General features: G+C 35.9%; 2 protein-coding genes across 7 annotated transcripts; one reads left to right on the plus strand and one right to left on the minus strand.

Annotated features, from left to right (window-relative positions):
* The first annotated feature begins 618 nt into the window (after positions 1-618).
* On the plus strand, positions 619-8,397 carry LOC114303950 (serine/threonine-protein kinase SRK2E). 2 transcript variants are annotated; one of them, XM_028249131.2, is made up of 9 exons: positions 619-1,339; positions 2,086-2,160; positions 2,309-2,410; positions 2,492-2,545; positions 2,645-2,737; positions 2,967-3,059; positions 6,314-6,418; positions 6,505-6,603; positions 7,830-8,397. In XM_028249131.2, the coding sequence occupies exons 1-9, from the start codon at positions 1,163-1,165 to the stop codon at positions 8,115-8,117; spliced, it is 1,086 nt and encodes a 361-aa protein (XP_028104932.2). In that variant the 5' UTR covers positions 619-1,162; the 3' UTR covers positions 8,118-8,397. The 2 variants fall into 2 exon arrangements, with proteins under 2 accessions (XP_028104932.2, XP_082776523.1); XM_082920397.1 differs by lacking the exon at positions 6,314-6,418 and having other exon boundaries at positions 669-1,339.
* A 646-nt stretch (positions 8,398-9,043) lies between these two features.
* LOC114303952 (uncharacterized) lies at positions 9,044-19,314 on the minus strand. Of its 5 annotated transcripts, none has more exons than XM_082920401.1 (5): positions 18,945-19,314; positions 18,552-18,707; positions 11,954-12,382; positions 10,886-11,122; positions 9,044-9,309 (listed from the first exon to the last, which is right to left on the minus strand). In XM_082920401.1, exons 1-4 carry the CDS (start codon positions 18,999-19,001, stop codon positions 10,919-10,921), a joined length of 846 nt encoding a protein of 281 aa, XP_082776527.1. In that variant the 5' UTR covers positions 19,002-19,314; the 3' UTR covers positions 9,044-9,309; positions 10,886-10,918. The 5 variants fall into 5 exon arrangements, with proteins under 5 accessions (XP_082776527.1, XP_082776525.1, XP_082776526.1 ...); XM_082920399.1 differs by having other exon boundaries at positions 11,954-12,385; XM_082920400.1 differs by lacking the exon at positions 9,044-9,309 and adding an exon at positions 9,752-10,156.
* Positions 19,315-20,229: the final 915 nt, after the last annotated feature.

The raw sequence follows: 20,229 nt of genomic DNA on the forward strand, positions 1-20,229 counted from the left end.
ATTTTTTTTACTTTTTTAGATACACCTTACTTAAATATATTTAAAAAGTAAAAGACTTGTGAAAAAATATTTTAAAAAATTAATAAATACATAAAAATACAAAAAATATACTAAATTCTTGTATTTTTTTGTACTTTTTATATTTAGTGAATTTTTAAAAGATTTTTTTTTACAAGTTTTTGACTTTTTAGGTGTAGTTATGTTTAGTGTGTCTAAAAAGTAAAGAAAATTGTTTAAAATATTAAAAAAATTCAGTAAAAATAAAAAAAAATACAGAAAATAATAAAGTAAAATTTTCTGAAAAGTGTTTTTAAAAAATTGAAACCAAGCAAGCTGAATGATTTTTTTTTTTTTAACAAAACGACAATGATTTATACCTCTAATTTTGAAGTTCTAATTGAATAGTGAAAAAAAAAAAAAAAACTTAAGGCCGAAACATTAGGGGAATAGATGGAGAGCTCCTTTAGCTCCCAAACATTTTTCGCTAAGGTCAAGTTTGGGAAGTCTCAAATAATTCATCTTTTTATCTTTTTTTCATCATATTATTTTTCTATTTTTTTACACATCTTTTCATAAAATGATAAAAAATATATTTATTTAAATCATGCCAAACAACTCCCAAAAAATAGCTATCCATTTATGTCTCTCTCACACTGCGTTGCGTCCTCACGAAGCCTTGGACTTGAATGTTGAAAAGCAGAGATGTAACCAAAAAAAAACAAAGAAGAAGAAAGCAGTCCTTTTTAGAGAGAGAAAAATAACAAGTAGGAGTAATAATATATACTAAAAAAAATTAAAAGAAAAAAAGAGGCAGGCAGATAATTCACGAGCTCGCTCTCTCTCTCTCTCTCTCTCTCTCAAGACTACTGTTGCATCATCGTCACCAACTCACCAAATCAATCATCATCGTCATCGAAGTGTTCAAAACCCTAATAAAAACCTGTAATATGTTGACTGTTGAGAGAGGGTAAGTAAAATCTTCACGGGGTCGGAGCTCTCCTACCTTTCCGTCTATTTCTTCTCCAATCCTCTCTGATCCACCTGCCTCCACGTCGATTCCTGTGTTAGGGTTCCTCTCTCTATCACCATTCAGCCCTTTTTCAGTCCTATAATGTGAGTTCGAGTTCGTTTCCACACTATTTATTCATAGATACACAAACAAATGGATCGATCTGCCGTCACAATTGGTCCGGGGATGGACATACCGATTATGCACGATAGCGATCGCTACGAGCTGGTGCGAGACATCGGTGCCGGGAATTTCGGTGTGGCGAGGTTGATGAGGGATAAGCAGACCGAAGAGCTTGTCGCCGTCAAGTATATCGAGAGAGGTGAAAAGGTCTGTCTTTTTCAACCCCAAATTATTATTATTATTATTATTAATTTTTTATCCTATTCAAATTTTAAGTTTTTAACTTAGTTTCATTGTTTGGTAAGTGGAAATTAATTTGTTGTGGAGTTGAAAGTAGTTTTGTGTGCGAATTATTTAAATTTTTTATCATGGTTTTGTTATTGAGTATGTTCTGAATTCAATATAACTTAGGGGTATGAAATTGGCCTCTGTCAATGTTAGTGATCCATTAAATTGCTGAGATTTTTGAACTTGATTTCTTAAAGCAGCATCCCTTTTGATGCTCTTTTTATACAATATGCTTTTGTTGACTGAAATTTGGTAAAATTGAATGTTTTCTTGACTGAAATGGGAAAGAACTATAATCAAGGGGTCTCACAAGTTAGGATACTATTGAAATTAGTTGGATACTTGCAGAGCGCAAGAATTAGCAGGCATACTCTACTATTTAAGGAGAGTATATCGTGGATTCATCTATGAAACAAGTCAAACTAACTTGATGATTATTTCCAAGATATAAGTGTCTTACTCTCTGTCTCAGAAGATGATGTTCACTCTGTCTATTCACTCACATGATTTGAGTTCCTGCATGCTGCATGACTCGATTTGCTTGGTTATGTTATGGCAATTGTTAAAATTGTGTGTTCCAATTTCTCTGTCTGTATGAAATTGAGTTTTACATTCTGCAGATTTATTATAAAAAATAATATAAAAATCAAAAAATTGTGTAACAGATAGATGAAAATGTACAAAGGGAAATTATCAACCACAGATCATTGAGGCATCCAAACATTGTACGATTCAAAGAGGTCTGTTCAATTTCTATCCCTGTGTATTATTTCTCTTTCTTTTAATATCCATTTTTTTCTCTCTTTGCCTCTCACTCTTTTTTAATATATATCTTTAAAATGAGACTGAGGCTCAGTTCAATTAAGTGGCATGTAACCCCTACTCTAGGTCATATTAACACCTACCCATCTGGCTATTGTGATGGAGTATGCATCTGGTGGGGAGCTCTTTGCGCGGATAAGCAATGCAGGACGGTTCGACGAGAATGAGGTTTTTATCCTCTAATTGATCTTTTCCCTTGGATGGATCTCAATATTTTCTTATGGTTTATTGACACCTATTGTACTGCAGGCACGATTCTTCTTCCAACAACTCATATCAGGAGTCAGCTACTGTCATGAAATGGTATCTAAACAAGTTTCTCTTGTTACTTCGATTTATCCCTTATCCTTGTACAGAATTAGTGGTTGAGTTTGATTCAATGTTCTATGTTCCTTTATGAAGCAAGTATGTCACCGTGACTTGAAATTGGAGAACACATTACTGGATGGAAGCCCAGCTCCTAGGCTGAAGATTTGTGATTTTGGGTATTCCAAGGTTGCTCTTATCTCTGAAATTGTTTCTGTGATTATGAATCTCTATCTAGTTTAAGACCAAACTTTATTAAGAATATTGCATGGACAGTTGTTTGATTGCTTGTGTGCATGAGTAGCCCATTGTAAAAAAAAAGGGGTCATTCCAGTATGGTAATCTTTGATAATCCATTGTTTCTTCATATGTTGGTGGTCATTTGTACAAGCATTTTGACTCTTGTTGTTCATCTCAGCATTCGGTGCTGCATTCACAACCAAAGTCAACTGTCGGAACCCCTGCATATATAGCCCCGGAAGTTTTACTTAAGAAAGAGTACGATGGCAAGGTAAATTTATATTGGTTTACTCTATTCGATTTAGCTATTAATTGGTTTTTGTGAACGGCCCTGTTTGGTAGGGCTTATTTCCAGTTTATTTCAGCTTTTAGCTTAATTTAAGCTATTTTAATGTGTTTGGTTCAGCTTAACAATTGCCCCGTTTGGTAAAGTTGTGGGAAAGTGATTATAGCTTATAGTTTAACAGCTTATAGCTTATAACTGTGAATATAAGCTGATTTTTGACTTATAAATTAAGCTTCTCCTCGCCCACTCAAAGAATAAGTTGATTTTTGACTTATAAAAAGCTATGAGTTGTATTGTTAAGTTGAACCAAACACATCAAAATAGCTTAAATTAAGCTAAAAGTTGAAATAAATTGAAAATAAGCTCTACCAAATAGGGCCAGCTTATAGCTTTTTGTAAGTCAAAAATCAAATTATTCTTTGAGTGGGGGAGGAGAAGCTTAATTTATAAATCAAAAATTAGTTTATGTTCACAGTTATAAGCTATAAGCTGTTAAACTATAAGCTATAATCACTTTCTCACAGCTCTACCAAACGGGGCCAACTTCGTAAACTTGACATTTTTATGCGTAGCAAATTCTCATGAGCTTTCTTTGCAAATGTTTAAACCACACAATTGATTTGCCTAATTGTTTGATAGGACTTTAAACATGTTTATGAACCTGCATTCCGATTTTTCTAAACTTAAAGCTAAACTATATCAACACCACACAATTGATTTGCCTAATTGTTTGATAGGACTTTAAACCTATTTATGAACCTGCATTCTGATTTTTCTAAACTTAAAACTAAACTATATCAACAACCATGTCCTATTAATGCTCAGCTTATAAACTGTTATGGTGGTATGGTAGCTCATAATTGGCCACTATGCTAAAATCACGCCACAAAGTTGGCCTGGTTTGTTTTAACTGAACAGTAGTCCAAATGACTTGAGGAGGAAGATGATCACTGTGATTTTCTTGGTTTATGTATGAAGTTTTTCCTTTACTATTGGGTCCAGTGGGTTAATTGAATTCTTACAATATGATTAAGAAAAATCTGTTTTATACTATGCTGACTGCAATATGGTGACTCTGCAAAAACTAGCATGAATATGAAGATTGATTCTTCAACATGGGATTGGAAATGTTCGTTGTGGATGATTAATTTTTGTCACTTTGGTCATCACTGTCTATCAACCCATCCATGGTGAAGAAAATTGTTTAGGTAGATCAAGTTGGGCATTGTCATCTCCTTAAACAATGATTTAACAACACGAGAAAGTTCACTGCATGGTTGACTAGTTTAATGTATTATTTTCTCATGTCTTGTTTATCTTAATCCACATGGGTGGCACGTGTCAGGCATATGGCTAATGTTTATCTTAATCCACTAACAAATGTTTGACATCGACATGTGTTGGACATGCGGTACCACTAATTGATTGGGCCTTTTCAATTTGATGTCAGAGCTTAGTTGAGCCTGTGATTGGTATGCCGTTTGTCCGGCTAGTGTATGTTGTGGTCCAAGAGGGTGTGTTGAAATGTGTCACACCATCGCCTGGAGTTGTCCCATCTGTATGTACTAGTTATAAGGTTTCACCTCTCCTTAATACTTGGGTTTTAAGGAAAAGTGGGAGCTGGATTTTTCAATTTGATATCAGAGTTTGGTTCAGCTTGTGATTTCCAGCACACACTTCTCCTTAAAACCCAGGTATTAAGGAGAGGGAAACTAGAGCTTTATAACTAGCACAAATAGGGCAACTCCAAGCGATGTGGAACACATTCTAACACACCCTCCTAGACTACAGCATACAATAGCCGAACAAACGGCACACCAATCACAGGCCAACCAAGCTCTGATACCAAGTTAAAAGCCCCAACCCACACTTCTCTTTAAAACCCAGGTATTAAGAAGAGGGAAACTGTAGCTTTATAACCAGCACAAACGGGACAACTCTAGGCAATGTGAGATACATTCTAACACCACGTGTCAGACATACGTCTAATGTTCCTTTTTTAAAGTTTTGCTTGTTGGACCCTTACCAAACGCTTAGTTGAAACAAGTTTTCAACGCAAAAAAAGAAGTTGTCGTATCTTCAGCCAGAAGAACAATACCTGCTATTTTCATCGGTCAGCGATAAGATGTGATGAGAGGAAGAGAAATTTTTCTGTCCTCACAGCTTCCTCCTGCTTCATCTATTGTATATTCTTTGATTCTCTTCCCTTATATTGGATGACCCTTTTTATATTAACATGGCAGTTCTTCTGTCTCATCCTTCAAATATGGTTGATTTTCATAAGCCCAATTTGGTTTATGGGCTGTTTGTATATTTCCACATGATTAGCAGGCTCAAACATCAAACCTATCCGTCTTTATTTCTCTTGTGGCCAGATGTATTAAGGAAAAATGAAAAACAAAATAGAAGCATCACACACACACACAAAAATAAATAAAGAAAACATAAAACTCATTAACTCTTCTCAATTTGTTGATGGCACAGTAATGTATAATAAATTTAATTAAAAGTTGAATATAAATTTGTATGTATGTCCCCACCATGTTGTACCCTGCATTTATTTAAGGTTTATTGTTTATATATTTTTAGTTCTTATATATTTTTATGCCATATTGGTGTGTTTGTGTTGTATTCGTATCCATGCTTCGAAGCCTAGGACGAACCATAAACTCATGTGTTGGGCTTGACTCTTGTTGTGTGTTTTGCTCAGTCTGACTTGATGGGTTTGTGTATTCAGAGTTTACCCAACCCATACACAATATGTGTGAGGTGGGGTTCCCAGTCAACACCAAAAAGAAAACAAGTTTAATGTATTTGTCTTGTTCATATTGCCTGGTTCATGACCAATAGTGGGTGAAGTATATGTATGTTATGACTTGTTAGTTTATGCATTGTGGATACTTAGGAAGATAAGTTTAATAATATTATTTATCCAAAAAAAAAAAAGAAAAGAAAGACAAGTTCAACAATATACGTCACTTGTACATTGAGAGCAAGCAGAAAGGGAACACAGTAACTTTTGTTGTGGAAATTTTTTCCCGAACTTTCATTCTAAAGAAACATGCATCCGGACTATAATTTATGTTAGTACTGTTACAGCGGTCAAACTGAGCGATGTACTTTGATAATACACTGATATGGAATCACCAAAGCAAGGAGATCCCTTTGCTCAGCTATATTCATATATTTAACCATAACAACAACTGTTTTACTGGTTTAATATGCAATTATAATTATAGATAGCGGATGTGTGGTCTTGCGGTGTAACCTTATACGTCATGCTGGTCGGTGCATACCCATTTGAGGATCCTGAGGAGCCTAAGAATTTTTGCAACACAATACAAGTAAAGTAATTCATCACACGCTATTACTGTAGATATCACATCTCAATTGAATTACTGAACTCAATAGTTGTTTTTTTTTCATGCAGCGAATTTTGAAAGTTCAATACTCTATTCCAGACTATGTTCATATATCTCCAGAGTGCAGCCATCTGATCTCGAGGATTTTTGTAGCTGACCCTGCAAAGGTCAGTTGCAATTTGCTGGTAGCAAAGCCTTTTTTTTTTTTTTTTTGTCTTGCTGTACTTTTTTAGGGTTCTCTTTTTGATAATGGAGTTTGTCCTACATTTTTTCTTGTCCACAATTGTAGATGTTATTATTCTTTGTGTTTGTTCTTTTTTATGAGTAACTCTATCTTGTACAAATAGTGCAATTGGTAACCTGAACCACATAGTCAGATCACATGACATGTGTCAACTTGGACATTCATATTGACACATATCTGGGTCTTTGTATTGGTGAAAAAGGATTAATCAAAATAAAACCTCAACCGAAAAGGGATTAATCAGGAGAGTCCTGCCAATGGATTAACACAATTGGCAATTGAACACCTCAAATACTGTCGAACTACTAAAAAGACATATAGAAGAGTACTTGCAAGAGAATACTGAAGAAGATTTTATTCAGGACTCAGGAAAACACTAACTTTGGAGAGAGATGGATGAACCTTTAGCCCCAAAACAGTTACTATAAAACCCTATTGCTCTCTCCCCTTCTCTAGATATCGATACACACACCTCATCTCCATTGTTCATCAATAATACATACTAGTCAACAAAGGATTTACTATTACTTTATCTTACAAGACTACCATACACAAGGACAACTACACTCTATTAAAATAGCTTTATAAGGACGAAGTGAACTATTCACAACTACTAAAATATGTTCTATATATCTATTTCCTCCCTCCACACTGCCTGGAAGCAACTCTAGACAAGTCAAGTCATTTGGTAATAGAGATCTCACTAAACGGTATCACTTGACGGTACCACTTGAATGTAGCAACTCTAAGACCAAGGCGTTGACCTGGTGGATGAGGAGCTCCCTTACCAGTTGTGATGCTTGGCTTCCCCTTTCCTTTATTCTCATACAACCAATTGGGGGGGGCCAACAAACAAAACAAATAAAGAATATGGCAAATCTAACTGAGATGTGAGGAGTCAAGTTGTTTCATTGTGTGAGAGAGAGAGAGTCTTGCAATAAAGTTTGCTTGCGACAATAATTGTGGGGCAAGCACAATAGGTGATAGTGGCATTGAGTTCGGAGGTTACTTTCCATGGATTATGGAAGAGTTATGTGCAAGAAAATCCTATCTTTTTAAACTATTTGAAAGGCTGTTTATGGTGTTTAAATGGAGATGATAACTTGAAGTGCTGAATTTAACCTCATTTGCTTTTATTGGATTCAACAGAGGATATCCATGTCAGAAATCTGGAATGACAGGTGGTTTCTAAGGAACCTCCCAGCAGACCTCGTGGATGAAAAAACAATGAACAACCAGTTTGAAGAGCCCGATCAACCCATGCAGAGTATTGAGGAAATCATGCAGATAATTGCTGAGGCCACCGTACCTGCAGCTGGGACGCAGAGTCTCAACCAGTATCTAACTGGCAGCCTTGATATCGATGATGAGATGGATGATGACCTCGATAGTGATCTCGACATCGATAGCAGTGGAGAAATAGTCTATGCAATGTGATTGTAGCACAATCCCGCATCGGAGGATCAGATGATTTGGTCATTTCAAGGGACAATTGACACTTTCTGCTTTGTTCTGTATGTTTTCTATTTCCAACTGGCATTTGTAATTGTATGTACCATAACATGGTTATTCACCAATATGTTGTCCAATGCTTCTAATATTTGTATTATAACTTTGTCATCTTCTTGACTCTCGTTTAGTTAGTTTGTTGGATTGCATTAGGACCATGTTGTGACAAATTTGATTGGAAATTCCAATGGCAAAAGAAGGGGATTCGGTAGCTTGTTATTCAGTACGAAGGAATGAAATGACAGAATCTACATAAATTATTCAACAAGTTTTGGGAGAAATTCCTGGAGGATCCCTAGAGATTCAAAAATCCAGCGCTTTATAAAGAATTCCATATGGAATGATTTTACAATCGGCCTGTTAATATTGGTTGACAAAGGACTTGATCATGTCAATAAAGTTCTTTAAACGCTCTTTTTTCAGGGTGAGTTCTATTTAAGAAACTTCTTGTTATTTGAGTATGTGATTAGATGTATTCGGCTCCATGTTGATTATGAATTTGCATCATTTACTTGATCTAATTTGAGTTTGTGATCAGATGAATATGGCTCCATGATAAGTATGAATTTGCATCATTTAGTCTTTAAATACTTGGTCTAATTTGAGTATGTGATCAGATGAATATGGCTTCATGTGGAGTTCACATAATTTTGTATTAGAATTAATTGCCATGTCAAGTATGGGGTCAAATGTATATGATTCCATGTCAAGTACGAAATTTGGTGGGTGTAACTTCGTGATTCAAGCCACCTGTATTCAAACACAAACTTATGGAAGTATGAGATCAAGTGAATTATTGCGACTATATTGAGGCTTGACCAAATGAATGATTGCGACTTTATAGAGGCTTGGCCAAATAAATTTCAAATCTCTTTCGATAAATAAAAAAATAAAGAACAAAAACACAACCAAATAAATTTCTTGAAGTATCTAACAGTGGAACAAGACTCACAGTATCATGGAATCATACCATTTTCTCTAAAAGAGTTTACAACAAATCTCTATACCCAATTTTCTTTTGCTACAAGTTGCGACTCTCATGTCTATAATGTCTTTTTCTCAACGGCCACAGCGAAATATAAGTTTCAAAACCACCCAAATGAATCACAGACATAGCTAGCTGCAGCAAAACATCAAAGGATGGTGAAAATCGGACCTTGCATCTAATTAAGAATAAAGTGACATGTTTGAGCATTTGCGTTAGAGTCGACAATCCTGCCTTGGATAAGATTTAGTAGATGGCAGTAAAGAAAAAACACAAAAACAAAAAAAACGTATGTTTGGTTTGAGTTTGAAAGAAGAGTTTTAGAAATAAAAAGTACGAAAAGTTGTTTGATTTAGTTTTTTTCAAAAGATGTTTTGGAAAATTATTTTGAGAGAGAATTTTAAAAAAAGTGATTGATTTGATGTGTATGAAAGAGAGATTTGTTTGGAAAACTTGTAAACCAAACAAGTTTTGGAAAATTTTTTTAGGAAAATTTGTTTGGTTTGATTACTTTTGAAAACTTATTTGTAGAGAATTTTTCCCAAAAATTTTTGGGAAACACAAACCAAAAAAGGCCTTCTCAAATCTCGTGTATATTTCAACCATAAAACGCAGAAAAATCAGCACAACATATTTGGCCCATCACTAAAAGAACAACTAAAATTGAGAGCAAAACATTTTCCTCTGCTTTCAATATGCACATTCCAACAAAATAAATCTCTGAAGGCATTTCTCAGAAATTTTCAACCCTTGATTAACCACATTAGATAAGGTTGTACAAGTTGTCCCTATGTTGTCAAAAACAAGAACTCCTCATATGTTTCCCAGCATCTAAAGCACTAGATCATTTGGAATAATACACACGCGCGCGCGCGCGCACACACACAAAAAACCTCCTGTTTGGATGAACTGAAAATCAGAGGATTATGTTTTCTGACCACCTCCATCATAAACAGTTGAAACAAGTGTCACCTCGTATCATCTACAAAAACAGTTAAAAAATAAATATGATTGTATCAGATCATGTCAACAATGCCATGAGACTCTGCAAAGAGCTATAATTTGTTTACAAAAAAAGAAAAAGAAAAAAGAGTTAATTTCATTTATTTCTGCACTATCACCATTTTTTTCTATTTGATCCTTAAACTATAAATTTCATTTATTTAATTCCTAAAATTTCTAATTTCAGCTATATGATTCAATTGAAGACGCCATAAATTTGATGGACAAAAGGTTCATTTCAAAATATGAACAACTTAAACCATAATATTCATTTTTTTTATTCCCTATATTGACATGAGGCGTGGAGAAGAATATGAACATTTGGTTGCAAGGTGTAAGTTCTCTAATAAAATGTGAATAAGAAAATGTGTGTTTGGTTGTATGATTTAGGTTGTCCTAATTACAAAATTACATTTCTACTCATTAGGTTAGGTTTCCACCATTACTGATTTAGATGGACGGTCTCTAATAGGAATTTGGACCATATGAGCTAAAATAAAAAAATTGTAGGGACTAAATAAATGAAATTGATAATTTAGAGATGAAATTAAAAAAAATGATAACAGTTTAGGGGATCAAAAGTGAAATTAGCTCAGACAAAAATTATGCATACAAAATTGAAGGAACCAAAGAAGGAATGACTTCATGTGATGGTGGTGATACATTCTACCATGAAAAAGTTCAAACAATTAAGCAAACAAATGATTACCTGTTCACCCCATAGAATTAGAGCTTATCATACTCAGGAAGACTCTGGTGGCAGTGGTTCCGATGCCTTTTGGGGCCTTCTATACCACAGAAATGCAAAATATAGAGTCCTCAATAATCCCCCATTTGCAAAGTGTGGAATAAAAATGCGCCCCCAGTAGGGGTAATATGGGCCTGGCAATTTGAGTAATGTGAAGAAAATTGCAATAGCAATCAGATGCCAGGGAACTTCTGCATCCTGATAATACAACCAGAAAAGAAAATCATTGTGAAAAACACACATACTACATAAGAAAGTAACTAATAAAAATTGAAATCAAAATATTTTAGACCCTTGAATTGAAGAAAACCAATTTGCGAAGTGAGGCACTATTACAAGGCATCCCCACAAGCCGTGTTTTGGGTTGAGAGAGAGAGAGAGAGAGAGAGAGAGTACATGACACAGTCAAATACCAAATCTTGTGAGAGAAAAAATGTTTCAATTCAAATGTCAGGAGCGCCTAATTTCTCCAAATTGAAATTGTGATATTTTAGATCTCTGAATTGAAGAAAACCAATTTGAGAAATGAGGCAACAATAACGCATCCCCACAAGGGTTGATACTGTGTTTTGGGTTGAGAGAGAGAGAGAGAGAGAGAGAAGGTGAGTACATGACAGAGTCAAATACCATCATATTGTGAGAGAAAAAAAGGCTTCAAGATTTTCCCACCATAGGGCTATGGTTCAAATGTCAGGAGCACTAATTTCCCAAGCATAATTAAATGAAGCACCCCAAGCAGATACATAATGAGAGTCTTTTTTGTTATTTTTGATAATCCAGGATATCTCCTGCCCAGCCCAGCCTAATTGGGCTCGAGTTGCCTCAAATCAAGACAGCTGAGAACTAATCCTAAAGGCCCTACAGTTAACGACCAGGCAAACCTCCAATAACTTATTGGGACACTCATAATGAGAAGTTAATGTACAGCATCCTTTAGATCGACGTTACTAACAATGTTATGATGTTATTCAATAAGTAAAAAGGACAACATTGCTTGAGATATTAATCGACATCGTAAATTATTTCAACCTTGAGAAGTGGAGATAGTTCCAAGGCCGTCTCTCGTAAGACCCCAGCGACAGCAACGCCAACTAGCAGTGGAATTGGAACAAGAAACAGCTTTTTTTCGTGGGCACAGTATGACATCTCACTAAGGGAAGAGACTGCAAGTACAGGTAAGCATAAGTATTTGATGACCGCCACAATAAGGTCGAGGATGAGTTGAATGAAATTTTCCAAAGCTCTGTTCCAGGGGAAGGTCTTGACTGACTGAGGAGAACTATCCCAAATTTTTCTCGCCTTGTTGATTATTCGGTCCAAATTTATTTTTTCAGGATTGCCCGACTGTCCAGCAGTCATGTTCATTGCACACAAGCTTTTGCAGTTAGTATTCTGAGATACTCCATTAGGTTTGAAACTTAAAATACAGCTGTGTATCTTAGTACAGTGTAACCACTCCTGCTACAAGAAAAGAAAGTTGTTTTTGAAACAAATGCATAACAAAAGAGTAAAAAAATATTAAGAATAAAATTGAATTAGACCATGAGAGGCAGATGCTTTGTTACTCAACAAATAAACAACAGATACTTTATCGATTCAATCACCATGCAGCTGACTTTCCCAAAAGTAATACTTCCCTAGCAAAGACAACTAGATAACAAATTAACTCTAGTGATTATAATCACAAATTAGCCCAGTCCAGTTGAGCTCTGCCTAGAGATACAAATGGATGTGCATTTTGAATATTCATTGTAGAAAATGGAAATGAGAATCCGCACTCAATAAACATCCTCCTCCTAGTAACCATAGATTTATCCAGTTACATAACCGCGAAAAAGCTTTATCTGAATAGAAGGGCTACCTAATCCATTGATTATCATCAGATTCAAATACTTTAGATTCATTGTCTATCACATGAGTCCACAATTTGCAGTTAGAAGGCAAAAGAGATTAATTTTATTTAGTAGTAAGAAGAATCCCCAATTGGAATTATATTTATCCGATGGAATAAATATACAGTGCAATGATCCAAATATCATTAAACTCGAACATTTTAAAATCATTGGCCTTCAGTGGAGAAACTAAAACTAGCAAGGGAGACGGAGAAACACATAATATTTTGTTTGAAACTATGATCCGTCCTTGCCTGGAGAACAAATTTTGACACCCAGTAGAAAGGTAAATTATCCAGTATAATAATAAAATAAAATAAAAATAAAAAGAGTTAACCACATTGCAGAGAAGAAAAAAAAATTTACTCAATCAAGGAATCAACTCCACAGGTACTATATTCACCCAAAAAAACTCCACAGGTACTATCAAACCACACATATCAGGTTGCTCATCAATGCCACAAAAGGGAGAAAATTTTTGTGAACATGCCCAACAAAATTCAACACTTTGTTTCAAACAAAATCCACTACTACTGCATAGACATAGGTTCTTCCTGTATATTTTAGCCTGTCAAAGTAGGACGACGAGGGCTTCCAACTTCCACTTACAGTTGCAATAGATTACAGAGGGAAAATCCATGCTTGGTGGACAGGAAACTTCATCTTTGTGTCAATTGCTGAGTAGCAAAAGTGACTTTTGTATCTGAACTTCCTACTGAAAATGGGAAAGTTATTTCTAATTCCTCTCAATATAAATGACTTTACTGTGCTTAGTAATTCTCCCATGAAACATTACACCTGTTATAATCTCAAATCCTAATTTTGAGAATTGAATACCTTCGAATCAGAGGGCCGCTGGTTCAGTAGTTAAAACTCAGGCTACTAACCATTGCGTTGTCGGTTTGAACTAACTTTGGACAAATCATGCCAAAGGTTAGGTCAGTACCCAATCTACTAAAATGGGTGTAGTTTAGTTTAGTTTACAAACACAACTAGATAACATGTTTTCCCTGTAGCAATGCCCCAAAATAAACAAAATTAAATCACCCAAATCCATTTGCTTTACATAAACATAGAATTTTTCATCAACATGATTGAATTTTCTGTACTTACAAACAAACCCATTTGCAAACTAACGCATCACAGTAGTGTGAATTATTTCAGAACCTATTTTCTGAATCCACAAAAACCCTCAACTAAACACACCCAGAGTGAGAAACACAAATCAATACACCACTTCACAAACACACACATATACATCAGGAATTCATGAATATGAGCTAAGAAAATTTTACCTTGAATCCATGAAAAGCATGAGAATTCAATCTAAGCGCCATGGTGAGAATTGATTGTTGATGTTAAAGAGGATAAGGTTATGAAACCCTTTCAATATTGCTCTAAATTTTTCTCAGTTGAAGCCAGGGTTTAAGGAATGGCGGTGCATGGATTTAGTGTTGACGACCACAGTGTAAAGTTTGTGTAGTTTCGCGTAATTTGGAATCAGAACCGTTCGTTGCGTATCTGGTCCCGGCTATGGAATTCTGTACTAAGGCCTGTTTGGTTGAGGAATTTTGATTTCGCTTCGTGACTTTGCAGGATTTGTCTCTAAAACTCTGAGAAGTTACAAACAAGACTTAACCGCTTAAACGCCACTTTCTGCGCTCGAGCACACATGATGATTTTGTGAGATTTTGACACAAAAGTATTGAGATGCTGTAAGCTTGAATTGAGGCTTGAGTGCACTTTTTCCTTGCTTGAGCACAACTTCCTTTGCTCTAATAAAATTAGGTTGGATTTGCATCTAAAACAATCGTCTTCACAAAAACAAAAGAACAAATGTAATTACAATTGGATGGAGTTTTGTCCAACGGGATCGCCAACTACAAAATACCTAACAATTGGTAAAGTACATTTTAAAAAATCTTGCAATAAGCAAGGAATATAATTTAATTGATTGGCATGAAATAGGGGCGAGCAGCGGATATACCGATCCGCCCAAACCGAAGTGATCCGCCGCATTTTGGACAGATGCGTGATGACGAGCGGACAGTTGCAGATTGATTTTTTCCAATCCGCTTAGTTTTGGACGGATGGCGGATTTGAGGTTCCTTATGCCGCAACCGAACAGCCAAACCGCGAGCACCCCTAGTAATTTGTAAGATTTTGTATTTTCAATTTGTTTAGATATTCTATTTGTATTTTCAATTGAAAAAGAGTTTGGCGGATCGATATATTCGCTGCTCACCCCTATTTCATGCCAATCAATTAAATTACATTCCTTGCTTATTGCAAGATTTTTTAAAATGTCCTTTACCAATTGTTAGGCATTTTGTAGTTGGCGATCCCGTTGGACAAAACTCTATCCAATTGTAATCGCATTTGTTCTTTTGTTTTTGTGAAGACGAGTGTTTTAGATGCAAATCCAACCTAATTTTACTAGAGCAAAGGAAGTTGTGCTCAAGCAAGGAAAAAGTGCACTCAAGCCTCAATTCAAACTTACAGCATCTCAGTACCTTTGTGTCAAAATCTCACAAAATCATCATGTCTGCTCGAGCGCAGAAAGTGGCGCTCAAGCGGTTAAGTCTTGCTTGTAACTTCTCAGAGTTTTAGAGACAAATCCTGCAAAGTCACGAAGTGCACTTGACCATAGAAAGTTGCGCTCAAGCGGTCTAAAGTCTATTTAGTCACTTAAAAGTACATTTTTAGATCGGATCTAAGTTGAGACATTCAAATAATCATCCCTGGCATGCGAAAAAGAGAGAGAGTTTTCTAGTGAGATCTACATGTGTACCTTGATGAATTGAGAGTGATCTATGAATCAACATGCTTAATTACACTTTCCTAGAGAGATGTTTATCGGTGGATTCTAGAGAACTTGAGCTTAGATGTTTCGGTGGATTCCGCAGTGGCTCATTATCGTAGATTCGACATTGGCATTGTAGATTCAAGGTTTGGAGAAGCAATTCCGAGGTGAAGATAGCATTAAAAGAGGCATGAGGGATTTAAGGCAATTGGGTGTGGATTCGCTAAGTGATTTTATGAATTCCTTGTATAATTCTTATTCTTCTTGGTGGATTGCTTTGGTGGTCATTAGCCCGTGATTTTTTTATCATAATTGGAGGAGTCCAATTGTGGTTTTTTCCACATAAAATCATTTATGTCCATTATTGTTGCTTGATAGTAGATCTGGTACAATTAGGTGTGTTCACAGGTCGAGTCGGACCGGGTTTACTATATACTCGTCATCCGAACCGACAACCTCATGCTAGAAAAAGAGTTACCCAATTTCGATCGAACACATGATTAAAACCGCACAAAAAGATTTAGCAAATTTTCGGTCGGTGGTCAAAACTGACCACTCATCTGTTGTACTAATCTTCAAACATCTTTCCAGAAATCAAATTATTTCAAAAAAAATATATCCTTCCCATCCAACATCTTTCAACAAAGATTTAAACGCATGAGAGAAAGAAATATGATCTCTAGACATAGGAGCGAAACAAAAGGAGGGGATTGGCGAAGTGAGGCTGACGGGGCTAGGGTTTCTTTTGAAGAGGCTTCAGAGAAGCCACCGACAGTGACTATTGCATTGACTAAGGCAAAGTCAACTGTGGCAACGACAATGGCAAAGGGACGACAGTGGGCAAAGCAAGCAATGACCTCTCCATTCTCCATGGCATTTTTTTCAAACTACGAAGGGACTTGAAAATGAGAGAGAGAGAGAGGGGGGGCGGGGAACTTTCAAGATGAGAGAGAGAACAGCAACTTTCGAGAATGAGAGAGAGAGAGGAGAGGGGAGGGGAGGGGAGGGGAGGGGGGGGTAGGTCCACCTCCTGCAATAAGTACGAATTGTTGACATAGATATTGACATAGATATCAAGATTATCAATAAGTATGAATTGTAGATACCAAGAATATCAATTAGTACAAATTTGAAGATCTCTAGAATATATTAAATAAGGCAGAGCAAAAGATTTTTTTGTAATCTTTTGTGCCAATAATACTGGATATCTTATCTTCTTATTGTTGTTGGGTCAGGTTGATTGATTTTTTGGGCGGCAAATCTAACATCCGACCGCCAAACTGCAAAAACAAATATTCTAAACTTGTTATCAACTGAATCTGATTTCGAAACTGCCCATACAGTATCAGGTCGGGCGAATATTTGAACAGTCCTAAGTACAATTCTCCTACAATTGGATTAGATCTATATGATTGTTTGATTGAGAATTATTATTCATTGTCGATATTGAGTCATAGTCACAAATCACAATCTTAGGGATTTTAGATTTTTCACCAATGTTATTAACATGAGAGTAAATTGAATTTTTTAGGACCATTACATGGAGCATTAGATTTTGGAGGGAAACACTTGCACAAAGTGGGCTTTTTAAAATATTGAGGGGGGCGAATTGAGTTTGGGTGGGCCATTACATGAAGTTCAAAATTTTTTGAAGGATAACCCATATATAAATGGACAGCTCAAGCCCAAGTCCAAGTCCAAAAAATGCTCATCCTCTCTACAAAACAGTTTCATAACATGTGCATTTCAAATGCCTTAAACATCCAGTTAAGCATCTCGTCAGAATAGAATGTGTTTCATATTCATAAAATCATAAGAGTAACTAGAGCAACCAAGTAGAGTTTGGTCAGGACCCGATCTTGAAGTACAATAACAGAAACATGCCTTTTGTTTCTAATAGTATGAAAACCAGACAGATGGAAAATAAGCTTTTAAAAATGTGCTTGTAGCAGAAAAGTTGAGAAACAAAATAGCAAAAAGAATAGATACAAAATAGCCAAAAAAAAACTTTTCTATAAAGCCAAAAACAATGAGCTACAAGCAGGCCTAATTATTCAATTCTGGACTGCAGAGGATTATTTAGAGGTGACTATGACAAGTATTATGTGGAGTCCAGAGTTTCGGAGGGCCTTGGAAGATTGAGAGGTTGATTCGATAGAGGCTTCTTTTGGATTGTTGTGGCGTTTTGAAATTAAGCTTGGCAGCCAACAAGCTTTGGCATGGAGGTCAACGAGGGGTGACTGTTCTCGGTTTGTTCTTATACCGGATGCTTAGAGGTGGCACTTTCTTCCGTGTTTGGGAAGCTATTTGGAGGTATAAGGCCACTCCAAATGTCGCCTTCTTTGCTTGGACAGCTTTGCTTGATGCTATATTGAATATTGACAATTTTGGGAAGAGACGCAAGGTGAGAGAGCTATGAAATTTGTTGCACACACAATTACACATAAATATGTGCATGCATCATGAAAAGTTCAGCCATATGCAAATAAATACAAATCACAATGAAACCATGCATGATTAGAAAGAGTGATTAATATCAAAATCTGTTGACAAGTGTAAGCTCTACAGATAACAGAGTGCAATATACAAAAAGAAGACAAAATTCTTTACAAATTCAACATAAGAGTGACCTCTAAAGCTAGACCCTAAGGGAGCCAACGCCCCGGAGGTCACCTTAGGTGATGCTACAGAGCAGGGCCACACAAACTGAATTGTGTAGTGGTAAGTTCCGGACTTGCACATAGGCGGGCATTCTAAACCACACTCCAGATACTGGGTATTGTTCGCCCAGCCTGGCTGGCCCTGATAGGAGTCGAACTTGGGACATTGGGCTTACAAATTCAAAGATGGTGAGCAATCAAAAATTGAACCCCAGCCCTTCTCTCCTCACAACCACCCAAAAGAAAGACTTAAAAGAAGAAAAGAGTTGTACCTCTGAACCAGTGTAACCACTGGCTCCAAGAACACCAATTCGAACAGTCTTTTCAGGAATCTGCACTTTGGTGTTTGCAAACTGCAAGCCCTGCGGTGTTGAGGACACTGAATTACAAACATACAGCTTCCTAACCTTGGAACTTTTCACATCATCCTACAATTTCAAACACATAATTCAGAAAAAAAAAAAAAAAAAGAAAAAAACTCCAACAGACCTGAAGTAAATAACTCACACTAGCTCATACTTCAAACTCACTCCCAAAAAGATGTAATTTTAACCGTGATATAAAGTCTAAAAGGAAAAAAACAGACAATTTCATCTACCAATCTGTTTGGTTGGTCGGAAAACTGAGGAAGAAAAGAAAAGAAAAGAAGGTTGAAATTAGAATACCTTCCGAAAGCATCGACGGTCGAAATAAACGCAACCGTAGGAGGCGGCAGAGCTCATTTTCAATGGAGAAACTGAAGAAGTACCCACAATACAGAAATTGGGGTATATGATTTTGGATTATGGAGGGATTTACCTTTCAGAGAGAGAGAGAGAGATTCCTCTGGAGTGGGATTTCCCTGAAGTGAGTGATCCGACGGCTCAAAATATTGGTTAGTAATTTCAAAAAAAAAAAAAAAAAGTCCCTAATATTTTCAGTAATATTTTGGATTCAAAATTCATCCAAGATCTGGAAACAATTCATCCAAGATCCAAATAGCCAAAAGAAAGAACAGATCTGGAAACAACCAAATTCTAACGCTATGTTTGGATTGAGTGATTTGGAGAGAAAATAAAAGAAATAGAGTTATATGTATTTCTTTTATTTGTTTGGATAACCTAAGTGGAAAGAAATTGAGAGAAATTGAGAGAAACCCATTTCTCTTATAAGTCTCATTTTCAATCTTCCCAAAAGTGGAGAGATTGGGAGAGAAAAGAAACTACTATTTTCATAATACCAATTTTATTTCTATAAAAATAAAAGAAATAAAATAATTGAAAATATAAAAACGTTATTTTGGTAATATAACATAAAATAATTCTTTTCTTTTCTCTTAATGAAACCTAACCAAACAAGAATGAGAGAAATCACAATCATTTCTTTTCTTTTATTTCTTCCTTATCCAAACAAAAAGAAGAGAAATCACAATCATTTCTTTTCTTTTCTTTTCTCTTATTACTTAAGTAATCCTTTCTTTTATTAGGTTCCCAAACATAGTATAAGTCTAATTACAACAGACACAAAAGCTAAAATACATCCATACACATACATACACACACACACACATATATATATATATATATAAATGAAAAGATTAGAAATGTGAAGACAAAGGAAGAGTTCATTGGCTGATATACCAAGAAAGGAGGTTAGAGAAAAAAAATCATTTACAGAGAGAAAGTGAGATGGGTCTCCTTCTTTCCCTCATCGAAATGTCATGAAATTCTTCTACAGCTCAAAAACACACAGAGAGAGAGTGCTTAGTTCAGAAAATTTTCCTAATTTTTGGAATCAAAGCCTTAATATTTTAAGTTTGGAGAATGAACGAACCTGTGATTTTCTTTCTTCAATCTGTTGGAATATGGCGGGCGGCGTAGCAGCGGCAGCGGAGTTGCAACGGCGTGGCAGCGGCGCGTCGGGGGTGGCTGAGAAGAGCTCCTCAAGCCTTTTTTTTTACTCTCTCTCTCT

This window comes from Camellia sinensis, chromosome 3, assembly GCF_055761805.1.
Source record: "Camellia sinensis isolate YWXY chromosome 3, ASM5576180v1, whole genome shotgun sequence".
In the NCBI taxonomy this organism is placed as follows: Eukaryota; Viridiplantae; Streptophyta; class Magnoliopsida; order Ericales; family Theaceae; genus Camellia; species Camellia sinensis.